Source organism: Paramacrobiotus metropolitanus, unplaced genomic scaffold, assembly GCF_019649055.1.
Source record: "Paramacrobiotus metropolitanus isolate TYO unplaced genomic scaffold, Prichtersi_v1.0 Parri_scaffold0000082, whole genome shotgun sequence".
Classification (NCBI taxonomy): Eukaryota; Metazoa; Tardigrada; class Eutardigrada; order Parachela; family Macrobiotidae; genus Paramacrobiotus; species Paramacrobiotus metropolitanus.
In genome coordinates, this window is record NW_026570302.1 from 329,200 (window position 1) to 347,871 (window position 18,672).

The following is an 18,672-nucleotide window of genomic DNA, read 5'->3' on the forward strand; positions in this document are numbered from 1 at the left end:
TTCAGCTTCTTTTGAATACAGATGCGACTGGCATCGGAGTGCGTGCACGCAACACTTATTACAACGACGATTAAAAGTACAAGTAGCCCGTTGTACCTAACACGCAGCTCTCTTGTAGAATAATTTCTCTAACATCGGTTCGAGCATGTAGGCCTCCGGTCCAGCAACAATCCAGACGAGAAACATGGCCAGTCTTTGCAGTTGTTTTTCATTCGGCTGCGGAAGACTGCCTTCCATGGCTTCCCACAATGAGCACTCCAAAGCAGCATCGATTTTCAGCCAAACCATGGAGACACCGATACCCATTCCTCGCTGGAAAAATTCCAGCGAATTGCTTCCAGATAAGAAGAAAGTGCTGTTCACCAGCTGTATCGAATCGCACGGAAGACGACGACAAGCTTCCACGAAATCGCGCAGGTAATACATTTGCTCATCATGCAGTGTGTGTTGCTCGACTGTCGGCAAATGCACCACACAGCACTCATTCACGGTATCGCGAATGGTGCCGGGTAATACGTAACACCAGAAACCGATCAAGCACAGCACTGGCTTTCGATCTCCTGTAATTCGACCCTTCAGGTAATGCATCAACTGAGACAGTTTCAAGAAGTCGTTTCTCTTCAGCAATCGCCAGCGATCGCCCACAATGATCCGTCTTGTCGACGAGTGCAGGCACTTGAAAATGGGTGCCATCAGAAAGTAGTCCCCCTGCTCATTTTTAACGGTCTCAAAACCGATAATGCAGATGTTGTTGGTCAGTGTTGGCGAAATCAAGAGTTGGCTCCATGGGTAGCAGACAACACGCAGCTGGGTCTGCGTTAGTGTGTTGAGATGGGAGAACACTTCCAGCCACAATTCTGACGGCAGTGAATTGATATCATCCGCACTTTCAAAGTCCGCGGATAAGCGAAATCTTTTCTTCTAAAAAAAATGACTCCCAAACCATGAATCATCGAAGTAAAACGATATTTTTACCGGGATTTCGAAACGGATGACCAGCTTTGCTCCTCTTAACAGCATAGGCGGCAACCAATATTCAATAAAACGCATTTGTCCCTCCACAAGGCCCACGAACTCCACAGGACGATGGTTGGGCACGCAGTGGAATAGCTCCAACTCCTTGTCGAGTACCTTGCGCTGTTGTTCGGCAGACATTAAGCAGAATTCGCTTGGCAATTTCACAGTACGTTTTGCAAATGTCCATCTACCAACCCGATGTCCTCTCGACACACTATCATCCCCGTCTACTCGCTTGCGAACTCGCTCTGTGGGGACGATATCGCAGCGACCGTACTTATCGCCCCACAGAACTATCGCCACTTTGTAAATCACGCTGACTGTACTGTGGGACAAATTTACCATCTGACCGGAATACCAGGTCCACGGACCGGAATAGGTCTCCCGCATTAGAACATACACGGGGATAGTCGGCTGCGTCTTGGTGAAGTCATCGTCCGTCATTAACTGGTTATTTTCATGGTCGAATTCGTAGACACTGCTGTAAAATGGGACAAATCGGCGTCGTCCACTGGGGCAGAGGAAGTCGACAAAGAACCCGTTAGCAACCACATCCACCACGCGTCCGTAACGAACGAGACCCTGGTCAACAACAACATCGACGCTATTAACTTGGCGGATTCCGCTAGACATGGCTTAAAATTGGAAAAAAAGTGCACAATACAGGATCACGCCAAAGATTAAGTGCTTAGGCACCGTTTATTATGGTTATGAATGAACTGTGAAATTGCAAGTTTCAGACTGACGATGGTAATGAAAAGAATACTAGTAAGTAGTAAGTCAAAATGCCTTACTATTTACATAATGGCAAGAAATAGTCATTTTGCAGGTTTTTAGTAGGACTGTTTACATTGCCACAGCGGGCGGGTGCAGTTGTCTGAACAAGCTAGTGATGACTAACAACATTAACGGCATGATATTGACGCGGATGACGACCATTACCGCTTTGATAAGACTTCGTCCTAAAGAGTAAGGATTATAGTGTTAAAAGCGGAAAACCAGTCACACTGAATAATTCCAGAACAAGCAACAAAGGGTGGCACCTGAAAAAGCGATAGAGTTTCGGAATTGTGCATTGCGGTTTCGTGGGAGGACTTCATCTTGTCGTTGAGTTCCGAAAACCGGCATCATAAAGTTAATCTAAATTAGATTGTGCGTTAAAATAAAAAGTGAAAGGTCACGGCATCACGTCCTTTGCCAAAGCCTTTGGTGTAGGATCACAGCCATTCCTTTCCATAATTTCTTTTAAATGTTAACTGGTACAGTAATTCTGGGGAGATACGAGTCTAGTGGGAAACTCGTATTAATCAAAGATTTTTGTTGGCCATTTCATTTGAAGAATGGATGCGCCGGTAGTTTTCAACTCTAGTTATAACTCATAGTCTTGTCAGCTGATAAGGTTTTAGCACACTGTTTATTATAGTGTCCGACTTATAGTGTCCGAGTTTATTATAGTGTCCGAGCTATTAGCGTAATGGAAGGTGTAAAAGTGGTCACTAATGATAATGTTCTACAAGAAATCTTGCTGCTCTTACAGTTAGTTGCCGATTTGAAACCTAAAGAATCAGCCATCCGAAGGTGTGCTGTTGTCTGAACTGAATGTAATGCCATCACAGCATACAAATATAAAATGCGTATTGCGTACAAATAACTACAGAATACTCTACTCTAGTGAACACTGAACAGCAACTGTAAGTGTTCAAGTGATCAATCAACAGCTCGAGATGCCGCAGACATTACTGAGAGTAGTTTACGTACCCGATTAAATCAGATCAATATCAATATACACAGTACAGGTTTCTGTGGTAAGCGCACTAGCCCAGATGTCAATGGTCGCACCGGCACTGACCAACACCACAATGCACCAGTCCCGGCCGCTGTGGATTATCCCGAATTCCAGGAAGACCCACCTGGACAGATAACTGGAAATAATTCCTTGCTGTATTTGTCCGACCCATCGGACGATTACTGGTCGCTTTCTAGATCTGTGGGTACCATCCAAACTGGGGGGATCATACGTCGCCTGTGCGATAACAATAACGACACGGCTTGTAACACTTACTGTCAAGAAAAACACCGAGACGGCAATGGTATATGCGCTGGATCACCGGCGAAGTGTTTGTGCCACAGCCCATAACCTCATGAAAAGGAAAAGATAACCGAGCGCCAGAAACGGAACCGGTTAGGGCCTTTTTACTGTTCTTAGACGGTCTTTGCGCTGTTTTCTTATAATACAGTATGCGCGTGGACTGTTTACGGTTAAATGCGAAATTTCTAATTTAAATAGCGAGATGGTTTATTATACATGTTCATTGGTGCGTTACAGGTCGTTATAGCAAGCACCTGATATATGATAATAATTTTCGGCGTTATGCTATTTTCAGCATCAACATTTATCATTTTTACAATAAAATTTCAGTTCTGAACGTAATAATTAATTTTGCTAGTGTACTCTCGTGTGAAATTTCGGAAATAAAGAGATGGTAGTCTTATGCGACGTGCGTTAACCCTTGCGACACACCCGGACGCAAACAAAATTCGCCATTTCCGATTTCGCTTTGAAGAAGGAACACGAATATTTTCAAAAATCATTAAACTGGTTTATTTCTGTTTCTAGACTGCCCGTAAAGGTTGTGAGCAAGCCAGTCACAAGTAAGAGATAAAAACAATTTTTCATTAGATGAAGAACATGATCACGCTAACAATCGCCGGAAAGACAAGTAAAAAAAAATCGATAAAAACAACGATAGATTTTGGTGGTTATGTGCAGGTAGAACGATTGCGCCAACAAGTCCGTTTAGGAGGGCGGTGTGCGGCGGAATAATTTGTAGGTGTCCTTCTGGAACATGTAGCCCAATCCGGATGCCAGCGTGCTGGCGGCCACAATGTACCTGTAATAAACACTGTTCAGCCCAGGTAAACATGTCACTCGTTCACGGGAAAAAAATTAAAATACGAAAACCATAAATCGGGCATCTTCGAATAAAATCAACAGTAAAGCCGATGAACGAAACACCAGGAACTGTGATTAGTAAAACAATTAAATTACTCATGATTAATAAACAATTCTTTAATGTTAATAAGACGAATAAGTGATCTTCATGAAATTATTTAATGTTGATAAAACTAATATTAAAGCGATCTTCATAATAATAAAAACAATAAGAAAACAGTAAAAACAAATAACAAAAGCAATAAGAAAACCTTAAAACAATATTAATCAACTAAATTTACCAAGAAAAATAAGGAATATTTTTTAATATCTGCATTCTATTATTGCCTCTTCGCATGATTTTTTATTTATCGTGTTTCAAAGTTTTGAATGCGCTACAAAGAAATTGATCGTTCACGATCCCAGGAAACTCGTACTGAATAATGTTTCCAATAAGTTATAAATTTACACTAAAATAACAAGCTGCAGAGCCGACGTACCATAAACCGTGCAAAACCGGATGATCGACGTAATTGAAAACTGGTGCGGCTAAAGTGACGACAACCAGGAGCAGCTGCAATCCGGTGTTGTACTGCAGGAACGAAACAAAAGTTTCAGCTGATGTTAGAATTTTCACAATTAGGTACTTCTTTATAAATACCTTGCTGATAGTCGTGGGTGACAAATTGGCCGATGCGTATGTCGCATCAAAATATTTGGACAGGGTAACCTGCAATAAACGAATAAACCGTGAATTTTGCGAAAACAATATCGAATTATTAAAGTTTTTAGGCAATAAATACCTACAAATATTATAATCTGATATTTTTTCGCAGAATTATTGTCACACGTGGACTATGCAAAATTACTTGGAAAAATTACGTAAAAAAGATAAAATATATACAAAGCAGAAAATAAAGCAGTATAAAAAAAACTGTATAAAATTTGTACTAAAGTTTTTGTTCCTAACAAAATTAATCAAAACCAAAAATCACACAAAAAAGACGCGCTAACTTGCACAACAATTGCAAAATTTACAGCACAATTCAAGACACCATAGTACTTTATCGAAACCAAAGCAAACGCAAAAATACCTAATGAAAATAAAGACCAAATGCTATTTATGTTCATGTGCAGTTGATCACTCACCGGTGGTGGTAGGGAACGGAAGCGCACCACACTGGCAGCCGCCACTAAGCAGATATCCCGAAAGACGATCAGTGCCGTCAAGGGAACTGCAAAACAATTCCCGATAAATATTTTTCAGCTATGCGCTCTTGTCTCGCTGTGAAGAAAATGACAACAAAAACCTACAGTACGGTTAAGAAAACAAAGGCATTAATTAAACACTACAATATTCATATTAACGTAAAAAATGATCATTAAATTTATAAGGAATAAACATTCTGATGAAACACAGAAATCTGGGTTTTTGGCGATTCTAACACGTCATGACTACGTTTCGGACCGGTTTCGGGTAAATAAAATAGACCAAAAATAAGTATTTATCAGCCTGAAGTTCTTTCCCATAATTTTTTAACTTGAAAAATTCCCCCGACAAATACTGCCAACAAAATTCAAAATAAAACAAAATAAACAATAGTTACACTATTATCAATATAAATAAACATATTTAGTAAACGCCGTAATATTGTTGTATCTGTAAGAAGAGCCGTTGTAATGTCTAACCGGGAATAAGGTGCACCGCTGTCAGTGTTAGGAAGAGCGTGGTGATTAACAATTTATCGGCGAGTGGATCGAGAAAACTCCCGATCATGGACCGCTGACTGGGAAAATGACGCGCAATAAAACCATCCAGCTATGAACACAATAAAATGCACATTTCCACGTTACGCGATACACTAATAAAAATAAAAACGGGAGGTAACCACAAAAAAAATTTAATACGGAATGCCTGCTGTAATTTGGCATTCAGTGCATACTTATATATGTACTGTACATACTCGTAAGTACCAGGAGAACAGCCAAATACAACTAAAACTGGAAAGGACTGAAGGGCGTTAAGCCCACATTCTACGATTTTACTCTGAAGCAGCAAGAAAATTGTGACATACTGGCTTCACCTTCAGATTACACAAAAATGGCATATATACGACAACTACGATGAACAACCGAAAAAAAACTGTTTAAATGCACATGAAACTTATTCTGAAAATAACAACGGTTTACCTATTACTTCCCGAAGAAGTTGAACCATTTCAAACCGCTTAAATATAAAAAATTACACATAAAATAAAAAAACAAATACATTATGTGAATAAAATGAATAAATAAAATATGTACTTATATGTACATACATACGAATACTGTAATTACAAACGCCAAACAATGAACACGTCGTTCAAGCCATAAAAAAATGGACAAACTAGAAAACAATTCCAGTAATGGCTCAGAAAGAACAAACACACTTACCAGATCCGTTGCTCCCGCCACGGCAGCCGTCCCACAAGCCCACGAGAAATTCCCGTTGAGAATAAAATATCCAATCACCGGCGTCAGACCGATGCGTGCGACGCACAGCAGGTTGGGAATCGTCACAATGTTTTCCTTCTACAAATAAATCTATTCTCCAACAAGAATATTTTTCTCCTAATTTCTCTGTATTTGATCTATACTGGTGCCACGCACAAATGTTTTCTTTCTTCGATACGAAAACAGGCAAGTTAATGTTAATCCTGTTGAAAATTACCTAAAGCGTTCGATGGAAATTGGAAAATACAATTTTGTAATGAAGCTTAGAAAATCCAATCCATTCCAATTCTTATCCTATCAAATTCTTATTGTTGCTTAAAATTTCAACTGAAAAATAAAAGAATCACGAAAATTAATTTGTTAGATCCATGAGAAATCAAGTGAGTATTAATTATTACGACCATGTCTTAAAAAGTAAAACGTGTTAAAAAAATAGGAGTAAGAAAAATCACTGAAAATAATTATAAAAATTATTTATACAAATTGAACCAAAAATAAGAAGGACGAAAACATGAGATAAAATATGAAAAATTAGAAATTTAAATGTAAACTTTAAAAAAAGAGAGATTAAACTCATTAAAGAAATTTAATTTTTTTAATTTCAATTTGTTTTTGTTTATACTGTCATTAGTATTGTGTTGTATCGCTGATAAAAACGTCAAAAATAAACGCGCCATGCTTGAGAAAAATACAGAATACTAAAAGGTTTCTGTTGCACAAACGGATGATAAACTCACGGACGTACAAAAGGCGCCGTCATGCTCTTGACGCGATCGAGAACCTCCGCGCGTTTAGCTGTGAAACGCTGTCGTGTATCTGTCATTCTGGCGCGGAGCTCAGCCCGATTCCGCCAGGAACGCGTGCGATAGGAGGCGCTGGACCCAGGAAACACAGCGAGGATAACGCAGGGATCACGAGGATACCAGGGCGTCCCGGGGAAGACCGGATGGCAGCGGAATAAACCACGGGAAATTACCAATCCGGAATGCACCCGATGCATCGTGCATCCACGGTCTCCTATCATCAAAAGCGCCAGGAGCGTCGATCGGGCTTCCACTGATTACGGGGTGGGATTAGCTATACAGCACAACCCGTCATACCCACGCTGCACGGGCAAATTTCACGGCTTAAATCGCATTTTACGTTTACCAATTTGCATACAGCAAATTTTCACTTAATTCAGGCTATTTCTCCACCAAAATTTTTTTTATCATAAAAACTCGAAAATCGTTCTGCGCTCCACCTGCAAATATATTCTCCATCAGTCCCCATGCTAAACACAAACCACCCCCCCCCCGCCGCAGGGGCACCCCAAAAACCACAACAAACCAACATGGCAAATCAGAGCTCTAATTTGTATACATTACTTTTAGCCTTCTGTAACACACTTTTTAACTGATTTTTAATTTTAGATATTATTAATTAGTTGTAAAATGTTTATTTACTCCGAAATATGAATGTTGCCCAAAGAACTCCGAATTTTTGCGCTGGTGAAGTATCGTGAATTTTGCCCGTGCAGCGTGGGTATATCAATGTGCATTTTTCCGGTAAACCAACTCTGTGGTCTAACTTGATAACGCCGCTACAGTAACCGATTTCAACGAAACGAACAGTGACGAGTGAATTTAATTGGAAATCAGAAATATTTTTTATGGTGAATGAGGTGAATCAATACTGATTATGTACTGCAATCTGCATCAAATGCGCTTTCCTAGCACGGTACACAAAATTTATTTGGCTGCCGCCAGTTGGGGGATGTCGCAGCGACAAACCATTTTTCCCCGATTCTAGTGTCTTCCACCACGATGTGATAGCTACCCAAGTGGAAAATTAAGTAACAGAAGCCAGAAGGCTCCAACAGAAGCCAGAATGGGCAGCTGAAGCAAAAATTAAGTTTTCGAAAAATTGTTTTCGAACTTCAGTCTTCACGGCGCATGTGTTGTTTATCCCATGGTATTTCTTTCATAACTGTTCATCCTATCGACAATGTGGCATGAAGGCGAAGTCTACCGCCCCAACAGTGTGGATGTTTTGGGCGACGACGGCCTGCTTCGTTACGGACGAGTTGTCGGTATCGCTGACAGCGGACTTTTCATCGACTTTTAAGCCCCAGTCGACGGTGGAGCTGATTCCCTTCGACAGCATCTACCTGCCCGCTGCGACGAAGCCTCTACAGACTCACGGCAGCGATCAGCCTCAGATTTTCGCTGCCGCCACGATCGCTGTGGAAGTGTTAGTACGGGAAACTGCCTCGGGTCCCTGGATATGGATCCCGGGTGAAATGCGCAGCCTGGTGGACTACGAAGTCCCCAGTTCGTACGGTATGGCAGTGGTCCAATGGTGGAATAAAATTAAGTGCCAGGATATTGTTCCCGTGGAGCGCATCCGCTGGAGGACCCCCGGTCCGGGGGGATGGTGGGGCGCGGTGGGTCGACCGGTTCCTCCGCAGTTCGTATCCCTTCTCGCAAAAAAGTGTGTGAAGATGTTTGAGGGTGCCGTAATTACTCAGCCTGTAGCCGTAACCAGAGGGGCTTTTTTTATCTGCAGTTTTGCGTTGCCCGAAGGCTTCGAATGCTCTGTTGTGAAAAGTAATCTGCAGTCTGTAAACTGTCTACTGTCCTCCGACTGCATGCCTTTTTGTTGTATCGACATGGCGTATGGACGGTTGTGGCGTATACAACGTCGATCGTTGGGCGGTGAATATGATACCCCGGAGGCCCATGATATTCGTGTGAATGTAAGATGTGGGTGATGATACATGTCGTAAATTGCTGTTCACAACTTGCAGATTTGGTTACAAATACTTCGAACAGAACTTATAGCTTCCCTGTCATGTATTATGGGAAACAAACTAAAGAAATCGCTTCTAGATTCCCAAACGGTCAGTTCGGTAATTATTTCTTTTTGCCCAGGAATTACTGCAGTCACTGCGGTCGCGTTACCCCAGCAGATGGACGCTAAATACACCAATGCAGATCGACAGTTCGGAGTCTTCCGCAACGTGGGTGGGCGAATTCCCTGCACTCTCAGTGGAACTTTGGCTGGAAGTGTTCTCCCACCTAGACACTCGGGAGCAGAACAGATTCCGTGTGGTCTGCTCAGCATGGAACTGCATTCTAACTACGCCGATTTTGACAGCCAGCATTGTGCTGGTAACAGGTGACTGCGGCATGTCGGAACTACTGGGATCGGACGACATTGGCATAACGTTCGACATCTCGAGTATACTTGTCCGTTGGCTGTCGTCGACGGTCTTCCATAGTCTTCGCCCATCCACGAAGCACATTATTTTGTCTGACCGGCAGCGAATGCTGTACACGAGCGATTTGTTAAACGTGGTGGATGTGATGAACTACGTGGGAAAACATAACACCGGCATCCGGTTTTCGGCGATCTACTAGTATGCGATTTCTCCGCTGTGCTGTGTTGTGTCTCTTTTCATCTATGGCTGCCGGAGCTAAGTTCTGCTCACGCCGCCTTTATCGCATTTCTGGGAGACGGTTCAGCTGCAGTTGGGCGCTGCTTTCGGATGTGCGCTGTATGATGTACTGGAAGCGAGTTTGTCGGTGCCGGACGAGATGCAGCTGGGGAAGTTGTCCAACTGGCTGAAGGCGGCCATGCATGATGGGAGCGTCGACAATGATAAACTTTGCCAGGTGAATCTGCGATTCTACTGCAGTATCAAATCTCAGTTTATATATTTTCACCCTTTTATTGTCATATTGGTTGGTACAAGATATTCGATAGTTCAAAGTTTCACGCAGATAACCAAAACAAATATCATTTAGCAATAAAGCAACATTTTGGCGCCGCAAAAGAAGTCATCTGCATCATTGCATGAACATCAGAAAGGGGTGAAAAATGTGCAAATTCTAGATGATGCCAAATCCAAAAGTCTTAGCTTAGCGGATTTGTTGTTAACGCCCAAAGTATGGAAAACAGGCTAAATGCTTCTGCTCTGTGGTGGTGGTATAAATTTCGTCATTAAAATTAGTAAGGTAGTACAAATTGCCTTATTTTCTTTATTTGCAGTATTACAACGGAAGGCTGATGATGGGCCTCCGTTTACAGTGGATTGGCTACACGCCGCGCCACGACGCACAATTACCGAAAGTGGTGGTCAAAGATGCAGACGTTACACAGTTTAGGGAATTACAGGAATCAGGAAGACGAAAGGTCATTCCGAACGAACGATCGAACGAACGAAAGAAAGAAAGCTTTCACATCGAAGTTTATTAGCAATTGAAGAAGTCCGGGTGGCCGCGAAGCAGCACCGTGCCCGACTGATTTCCGTAAACTGATTCTCATCTCCACAGAAGCTAGAAATTCGGAACACAGACCGCCCACAGGCTGCCGATTACATCATCGGCTTTATCACTGACCAATCAAATAAAACATAATTATTTGAATTCATAACACTCTTGCTATAGTATGTTGGTAAACCTCATAATTTTCCGGTTGGAGTGGACGAATTGCTGTACATAACGGATTATGTCCCTTGCAGGTTCTGTGTCCGACGCAGACAACTGATCCTCGACCGGCGTCCAACTTCCGCGGGAAGAAGTGGTGCGTTGATGGGATGAAAGACGTACAGTTGGCAAAATTATCTCCTTTTGCGCTGTATTTTCTTCTGCCACTGATACTTCCCCTGGTTCAGTGATGTTTACTGTGTGAGGACATGCTGGCCGCCGACACACTGGCATCTTGCATTGCTCGTATGCAAATTATTTTTATAACATTTTCAGGGTTTGGTAAATTGCATTCAGCTAGATTTTTTGCTTCATTTTTTCGCATTTGTGATACTTTTCCGATAAGGTCCACCGATTGTGAATCATTTAAATAAATATTTTACTCCATACTGTACTTATCCGGTAGTAGTATCACTACTACGGACAGTAGCCATCGGCATCGAAATACGTATGCAACAAAAAGTGCAAGCGCGTGCACACCAAAACATTCAAAATTATTTAAGAAACAGCTCATCAGCTGACATACGAGTACTTTAGAGATGTATGTCGTACAGTACTTTATAGCTGAAAAGTTGCGCTACGGACGCGTGGTGGATGTCGCTGACACCGGGCTCTTCATCGACTTTTTCTGTCCCAACCGCCGACGGGAATTAACTCCCTTCGGTAGTATTTACCTTCCCACTGCCGTGAGACCGCTGGATCTGGATAAAATTGAGGAACTTCATACTGGGTCCGTGGAGGTGCTGATCCGTGAAGCTCCCCGCGGTCCTTGGATGTGGGTCCCCGCTGAAGCCAACATTCTGGTCAGCCACGAACATCTGCGCATGTACGGTATGGTGGCTGTCTCCTGGTGGAATAAAATGGAGCGGCGCGACATTCTGCCCCTGGAACGCTTACGCTGGAGGTACGCGCGACCCTCTGGATTTTGGGGCGTTTTTGGGGCAGTTCGTATCCCGTCTCATGGGCCGTTTTATGGGGAATCTGGAGAATAGTGTGTCTCAACCCGTGGCTGTGGAAAAGGGAATGTTTTCCAGGTGGAGCGTGCAATTACCGGAAGAATACGAGCACGCAGAAGTCTGGAACGACCATACACGCTTGAATTTTAAACTGATGTTTTCCCGCAGACCCTTCTGTTGTGTGGGTATTGTGGATGGACGTTTGTCGTTTATCGAACGCCGCTCATCAGCTGACCAAGGGGCGTCCGTAGCGAAATTCCGGGCGTTGCATTTGCCGGAAACTCTGGTGAGATTCTTTAAAATACAGTCTTCCAATACTTCTATCCGTTGCAGGGAGAAAAAATTGGCAGGTTTTCTGATTTTTTGCTAATGTGCCGGACACTCATGGATAAAGTTTTCTTCGCTTGATTTGTGCTTTATCCGTAATATTCACACTTATTTGGCAGCATAGTCATGCGTTTCTGGATGAAATGCAACCACAATACCGACGTAAGCTGATAGTGATTCCACCCGAGCATACCGCCAGTCCAGCGGATGCTTTCCGTGCGCTACCGCGGGAATTGTGGATGGAAGTGCTGTCCCACCTGGACACACGGGAGCAGAACCGACTGCGCGCGGTGTGCTCAGCATGGGACGGCATCGTGGATACGCTGACGGGCAACATTGTACTGTGGATGGGAAACTGGGGTACGTCGCACGTTTCACCTGTTTTCATCAATTTGTATCTGTTAACAAGTTTGGCCAGGAACTGAGGGCTTGAAACGGTAAAGGTACAGGAAGTGCGCACTAAGCGCAATATTGGCATCAGAACGATGCCACTACACTAGCGTTATCATCGATTTTATGCAGTACCTGCAATATTAATGCAACTGCTGCTGTAAGTTTACTAGGAGTAAAACATCACCGAAGTTATGATAAATATGGATATATAATATCTGACGTGCACCAGCCATGACTAATTCATAGTCAGGCAAAAACAATTGCCGTGGCCCGCCGCGGTATGGAGGTTGTAACCCATGAACGTGCGCTCTTCGCTGTCTTTATGAGTGCAACATACTTACATAGTGTAAGTATGTTGCGCTCTCTTTATGCCGCCAATTATACGCCCACAATTTCTCGACAAGCTTGTACATTGCTGTACTGACAACAACAGAATTTCTCCATCAGGTGACCATGCTCGTACTATTCACCACGGCATGATGTCGACGGTCTTCAACTGTCTGAGCCCATCAACGAAATACATTTTCCTGGCCGGTCGACATTCAGCAGTGAACGTGGAGGATGTCTTTAAGGTGATGGACGTGATCGACTACGTTAGCAGGTGTGATACCGGAACGTGGTCCGGGATCCGCTTCACAGCCATCTAGCTGGTGGATTTCCCGTGTTTTCTGTCACTGGGCAAGCTGGCAGCGGACGGTGGACAGTGCGCTGTGCATCAGCCGGACGAATTCATGCTGCGCCCCGTCAAACGCTTCTGTAACATCGAAAGCTTCCTCAGTGAATTCATGAAGATCTGCGGCGCTCTGCCGTGCGATAGCCTCCGGCTGGTCCGCTGTCCGTTCACTCTGTCTGCTCGAGTTAACGAAAATCGCCTCTTCCTGACATCTGCACAGTCGCTGCTTTCGATGACGTGCCGGTTAACGTTGGGTGAGGGTTTCGGCTGCGCGCTGTGGAATGCGGTGGACGGAAAATTGCCCGCGCCGGACGAACAACAAATGAAAAAGCTGTCCCGATGGTTGGCTGTAGGCAAGAATAAGAAGCATAGGAAAACCGTGCGTCAGGTAATAATCCGATATTGTGCATGTATTTTCTTGATTTTTCATTACTTGTAACATGAGTAGTCCCTATTGCCAAAATATCGAAATGCGAAGACCTTTTTTTGCAGATTTTATGTGCGACACAAACCTCTGATCCGCGATCGTCGTCCAACTTCCGCGGGAAGAAGTGGTGCGTTAATGGGATGGGAAATGTGCCGTTGGAGCAACTTTCCCGTATCGCGCTGCATTTTCTTCTGCAGCTGTCGGATGCGTCAGCTCGGTGATCCGCAACCCGGTGTTGACTAGCCGGGTGCACTTTGCATTTTACTGTAAGGGATACCATTGTAACATTTTTGGGAATAATTCTGATAAATTGAATTTGGTTAGATTTGTTGCATTATTTGTTTTCTCGTTTGTCGGCATTCGTTTCGGATGTTTTTTTATCGTGTGTGCCATGCAAATTAACTTGGTAAAGTCCTTATTGTATATTGTAAAATCCGTTTTCATACTAAGCTTCTTGTTTTTGGTAGTACTCCGTACTCGTACTATTTAGATACTTCATAATAACAACGTACTAAACGTAGCAACGAAGCACACGTTTCGGATATTAATAAATTTATTGATAATTAAGAATGTGGCACTTTGAGGGGTCATCGACGTAGAGAGTGTGTTTGTAAATTGATGTTTGGTTTGCCCCGAACGGTAGAAAGTTGGGGAAGTTGTTCCAATGGTTGAAGACGGCCACTAATAACAGCACCATACGCCGGGTAAATTTCCACGCTGTTTTGCCGTATTGCATTTAAATCTGCACATTTTGCAGATGAACTTAACGAAGCAAACTGCGTTAACTCATCGTGTCGTCTGCAGGTTCTGTGTGCGACACACATCGTTCGCTGATCGGCGACGGTCATCGGCCTACCGCAGGTAGAAGTGGTGCGTTGATGGACTGCAAATGTGCAGCTGGCACAATTGTCTCGCATCGCGTTGCAGCCAGTGCCAGCCACTGATATGTGTCCCCTGGTTCAGTGATGTGTTTTTGCGTTTGGACGTGCTGGCCGTCGACACACGGGCATCTTGGATTTCTCGTATGGAAATTAAATTAATATTATTGCAACATTTTTGGTATTTGGTAAATTGCGTTCGGCTAAATTTTTTTCCTTGTTTTTTCGTATTTATCTGCTATCTTCTCCGCTAAGGTCCAACGACTGTCAAAGCACCGAGGAAAATCACTCATGCACCATTAAATTTAATTAAATATTGGGCTTTGCTGTAAGTACTTATCGGGTGTTGTCAGTCTGTCAATACTTTTGACCGTAGAGTCGCCATGGGCATAAAAATACCGTTTGTAACAAGAAGTGCACACAACTTGACAGTCAAAAGTTAAACGATGCTCCTGCAGATACATCTCATCAGCTGACTTACAGTACTTATTACAGATACTTCACGGCTGAAAAGTCGCTACGGAAGGCCATGGTGAAACACTTGTTGAGAGTTGGAAAGAAAAGTCAAAAGCTGGCACTCACAACGGTATAGTACGGTCTGCCCACCACCACGGTGTGTTGGCTGCAAAGCAAAAGCAGTCTGACTGCGAACGAGCGAAAGAGAAAATTCCCATTGGCTGGATTAAGAAATTTCGTTACTTACTGAAATTTTCGTTTCGACTTCTGAGACATATGTGCAGGAACTAGAAATCGTTAAACGTTCTTTCTCAGCTAATACAGCATCTTTGTACGGAGAGCAACCGATTATCGACTGCCATGCAGTGGAACGATATGACCGTGATCTACCAGCCCAATAGTGTGGACGTCTTAGGGGATGACGGCGTCCTGCGCTACGGACGCGTGGTGGATGTCGCTGACACCGGGCTCTTCATCGACTTTTTCTGTCCCAACCGCCGACGGGAATTAATTCCCTTCGGTGGTGTTTACCTTCCCACTGCTCTGGAACCTCTGGATCTTGATAAAATCAACGAACCCCATGCTGGTACTGTGGAGGTGCTGATTCGCGAAGCCCCCCGCGGTCCGTGGATGTGGGTCCCGGCTGAAGTCGACATTCTGGCCAGCCACGAGGATCTGCGCATGTACGGAATGGTGGCTGTCTCCTGGTGGAAGAAAACGGAGCACCGCGACATTCTGCCTGTGCAACGCTTACGTAGGAGGTACGCGCGACCCTGTGGGTGGTGGAGCGCTGTGGGTCGCTCTGCTGTTTGGCAGTTTGCAACCCGTCTCATCGGCCGTTTTATGGGGAATCTGGAGGGCGGTGCGTCTCAACCCGTGGTCGTGGCAAAAGGCATGTTTTCCAAGTGGAGCGTGCCATTACCGGAGGGATACGAGCATGCAGAAGTCTGGAACGATCTTAAACGCTTGAATTTTAAACTGATGTTTTCCTACGAACGCTTCTGCTGTGTGGGCATTGCGGATGGACGTTTGTTGTTTATCGAACGCCGATTATCAGCTGAAGAGACGACATCCGTAACGGAAGCCCGGGATTTGCGTTTGCGGGAAACTCTGGTAAAATTCGTTCGTTTCCAGTATCGCATTATTGAGAAAAAATTGGCAGATTTTCTGATTTTTTGCTAGCGGCCAAAAACTCTGGGATGAAGTTTGTTTGCTTGAGTTTTGCTTTGTCCGTAATATTTGCACTTATTTGCAGCATGATCACGCGTTCCTGGATGAACTGCAACTAGATTACCGACATCAGCCGACAGGGAATCCATCCGCGCATATCGACAGTCCAGCGGATGCTTTCAGTGCGCTACCGCGGGAATTGTGGCTGGAAGTGTTGTCCCATCTAGACACTCGCGAGCAGAACCGACTGCGTGCGGTGTGCTCGGCATGGGACGGCATAGCGGATGCGCTGGCGGCCAGCGTTGTGCTGTGGATGGGAAACCTGGGTACGTCGCAAGTTTCGCCTTTTTAGTCACGTTTCGCTGTTTGTATCTGTTTACAAGCATGTTGAGGAACTGAGGGCGTAAAGGTACAAAACGTGTGCACTAAGCGTAATACGTGTATTGGCATAAGAACGATGGCCACTACACTACAATTTTCGCGATGATAAATACTTTATTGCCACTTCTGCAGTATATTGCCACTTCTGCAGTGACTAAAAAGGCGAAACTTGCGACGTACCCTGGTTCTGATGTACAGTGCACGGCAAAAAGAAGTTGACGAGGCGCGACCGCACACTGGCCGGTCGATTTCAACTTCTTTTTGTCGTCCATTGTAAGTATGTAACGAGTAAAAACAGCAAAAAACATGATAAAATGTGGATATTTGAATGTTTGACGTGCACCAGACATGCCTAATTCGTGTAACGCGTAAACAGTGTGGCGTGGCCCGCCCGGCGTGGTATGGAGGTTGGCGTAACCCATAAACGTGCATTCTTCACTGTCTTTGTGCCCCCACAATTTCTCGACAAGCTGGTACATAGCTGTACTGGCAATTACGCAATTTTCACATCAGGTGACAATGCTCGTACACTTCAAGGCATGATGTCGACGGTCTTCAACTGTCTGCGCCCATCGACGAAACATATTATTTTGCCCGGTCGACAGTCGGCACTGAAAATGGCATAAGAACGATGGTCACTACACTACAGTTTTCGCGATAATAAATACTTTATTACAACTTCCGCAATATAATTTGAGCTTGACGTGCATGTGATGGATGCGATCGACTACGTCAGCAAATGTGACACCGGAACGTGGTCCGCAATCCGCTTGGCAGTCATCTATCTGGTGCATTTCCGTGTTTTCTGTAACGGGGCAATCTGGCGTCGGCCGGTGGCCGGTGCGCTGTGCATGAGCCTGACGAATTCATGCTGCGCCCCGTTAAACGTTTCTTTAACATCGAGAGCTCCCTCTGTGAATTCATCAAGATCTGTGGCGCTCTGCCGTGCGATAGCCTCCGACTGGTCCGCTGTCCGTTCATCCTGTCTGTCCGAGTTAACGGGAATCGCCTTTTCCTGACCTCTGCCGAGACGCCGCTCATGGTAACGTCCCGGCTGCAGTTGGGCGATGATTTTCACTGTGCGCTGTGGGATGCGTTGGACAAGAATTTGACTGTGCCGGACGAGCAACAAGTGAAAAAACTGTCTTGGTGGTTGTCTGCGGGCAAGAATAAAAAGCACAAGAAAACCGTGCGTCAGGTAACAATTCTCATTTTTTTAAATATTTGTAACACGACTAATCCGTATTGCGGCAATGCCGGGAATGCGAAGACGTCGGAGTGTGCAGATGTTATGTACGACACAAACCGCTGATCCGCGCCCGTCGTCCAACTTCCGCGGGAAAGAAGTGGTGCTGCGATGGGATGAGAAGCGTGCCGTTGGAACAACTTTCCCGTATCGCTCTGCATTTTCTTCTGCAGCTGTCCGATCCGTCGGCGCAGTGATGCTGTGGCAATTCATGCCGCTATTTGCTAGCCGGGTGCACTTTGCATGCATTTCACCATAAAGAACACCATTGTGGTATTTTTTGGATTAATAATTCTGATAAACTAAACTGAATGTGATTTGATTTGTTGCATAATTTGGCTTCTCGTTTTGTCGGCTATCGTTTCAGGTGTTTTTTATCATGTGTGCCATGCAAATTACCGTAATTTGGTATAGTCTGTAATTTGGCTTTATTATGCAAAATCCGTTTTCTTGTTAATCTTGTTTTGGTAGTACTCGTACTATTTAGATACTTAATAATAACAACTTACAAAAACAAAGCACGCGTTTCGGAACTTGTTAAGTAATCGATAATAAGTAATAATGTGGCATTTTGAGGGGTCATCGAGGTAGATAGTCTGTTAGTGTAATCTGCCATTTGTCGCTGACTTATTCCGCGCAACTCGCGGGATCTTCTAGAAAACAGAAATCACTTATTTTCAGTTTTAAGTCTGTCGAGTAATAAATGGGAGTGAACCGCTCGGGACAGTGGGAGTTTCTAATGGTTCTAGAAAAACTTTACGCAAGAATTGCGCATACACCGCTTAGCCCGCATACACAGTTTAGAATCGAAAAGCAGATGCATTTTAACGCGCACGAGCACTGAATATTAAACT

General features: G+C 44.1%; 2 protein-coding genes across 5 annotated transcripts; one reads left to right on the plus strand and one right to left on the minus strand.

Annotated features, from left to right (window-relative positions):
• Positions 1-3,605: 3,605 nt before the first annotated feature.
• LOC129595742 (probable cardiolipin synthase (CMP-forming)) lies at positions 3,606-7,867 on the minus strand. 2 transcript variants are annotated; one of them, XM_055492841.1, is made up of 8 exons: positions 7,686-7,867; positions 7,188-7,519; positions 6,383-6,520; positions 5,639-5,768; positions 5,099-5,184; positions 4,611-4,679; positions 4,450-4,541; positions 3,606-3,908 (listed from the first exon to the last, which is right to left on the minus strand). In XM_055492841.1, exons 2-8 carry the CDS (start codon positions 7,464-7,466, stop codon positions 3,815-3,817), a joined length of 888 nt encoding a protein of 295 aa, XP_055348816.1. In that variant the 5' UTR covers positions 7,467-7,519; positions 7,686-7,867; the 3' UTR covers positions 3,606-3,814. The 2 variants fall into 2 exon arrangements, with proteins under 2 accessions (XP_055348816.1, XP_055348815.1); XM_055492840.1 differs by having other exon boundaries at positions 7,188-7,867.
• Positions 7,868-8,190: 323 nt separating this feature from the next.
• Positions 8,191-18,250, plus strand: LOC129595773 (uncharacterized). 3 transcript variants are annotated; one of them, XM_055492882.1, is made up of 12 exons: positions 8,191-8,914; positions 8,990-9,179; positions 9,355-10,098; positions 10,475-11,157; positions 11,476-12,153; positions 12,314-12,554; positions 13,035-13,648; positions 13,753-13,953; positions 14,492-16,134; positions 16,277-16,517; positions 16,949-17,770; positions 17,843-18,250. In XM_055492882.1, the coding sequence occupies exons 9-11, from the start codon at positions 15,382-15,384 to the stop codon at positions 16,987-16,989; spliced, it is 1,035 nt and encodes a 344-aa protein (XP_055348857.1). In that variant the 5' UTR covers positions 8,191-8,914; positions 8,990-9,179; positions 9,355-10,098; positions 10,475-11,157; positions 11,476-12,153; positions 12,314-12,554; positions 13,035-13,648; positions 13,753-13,953; positions 14,492-15,381; the 3' UTR covers positions 16,990-17,770; positions 17,843-18,250. The 3 variants fall into 3 exon arrangements, with proteins under 3 accessions (XP_055348857.1, XP_055348854.1, XP_055348855.1); XM_055492879.1 differs by lacking the exons at positions 11,476-12,153; positions 12,314-12,554; positions 13,035-13,648; ... (3 more) ...; positions 16,949-17,770; positions 17,843-18,250 and having other exon boundaries at positions 8,207-9,179; positions 10,475-11,354; XM_055492880.1 differs by lacking the exons at positions 10,475-11,157; positions 11,476-12,153; positions 12,314-12,554; ... (4 more) ...; positions 16,949-17,770; positions 17,843-18,250 and adding an exon at positions 10,231-10,465 and having other exon boundaries at positions 8,207-9,179.
• The last annotated feature ends 422 nt before the right edge of the window (positions 18,251-18,672 follow it).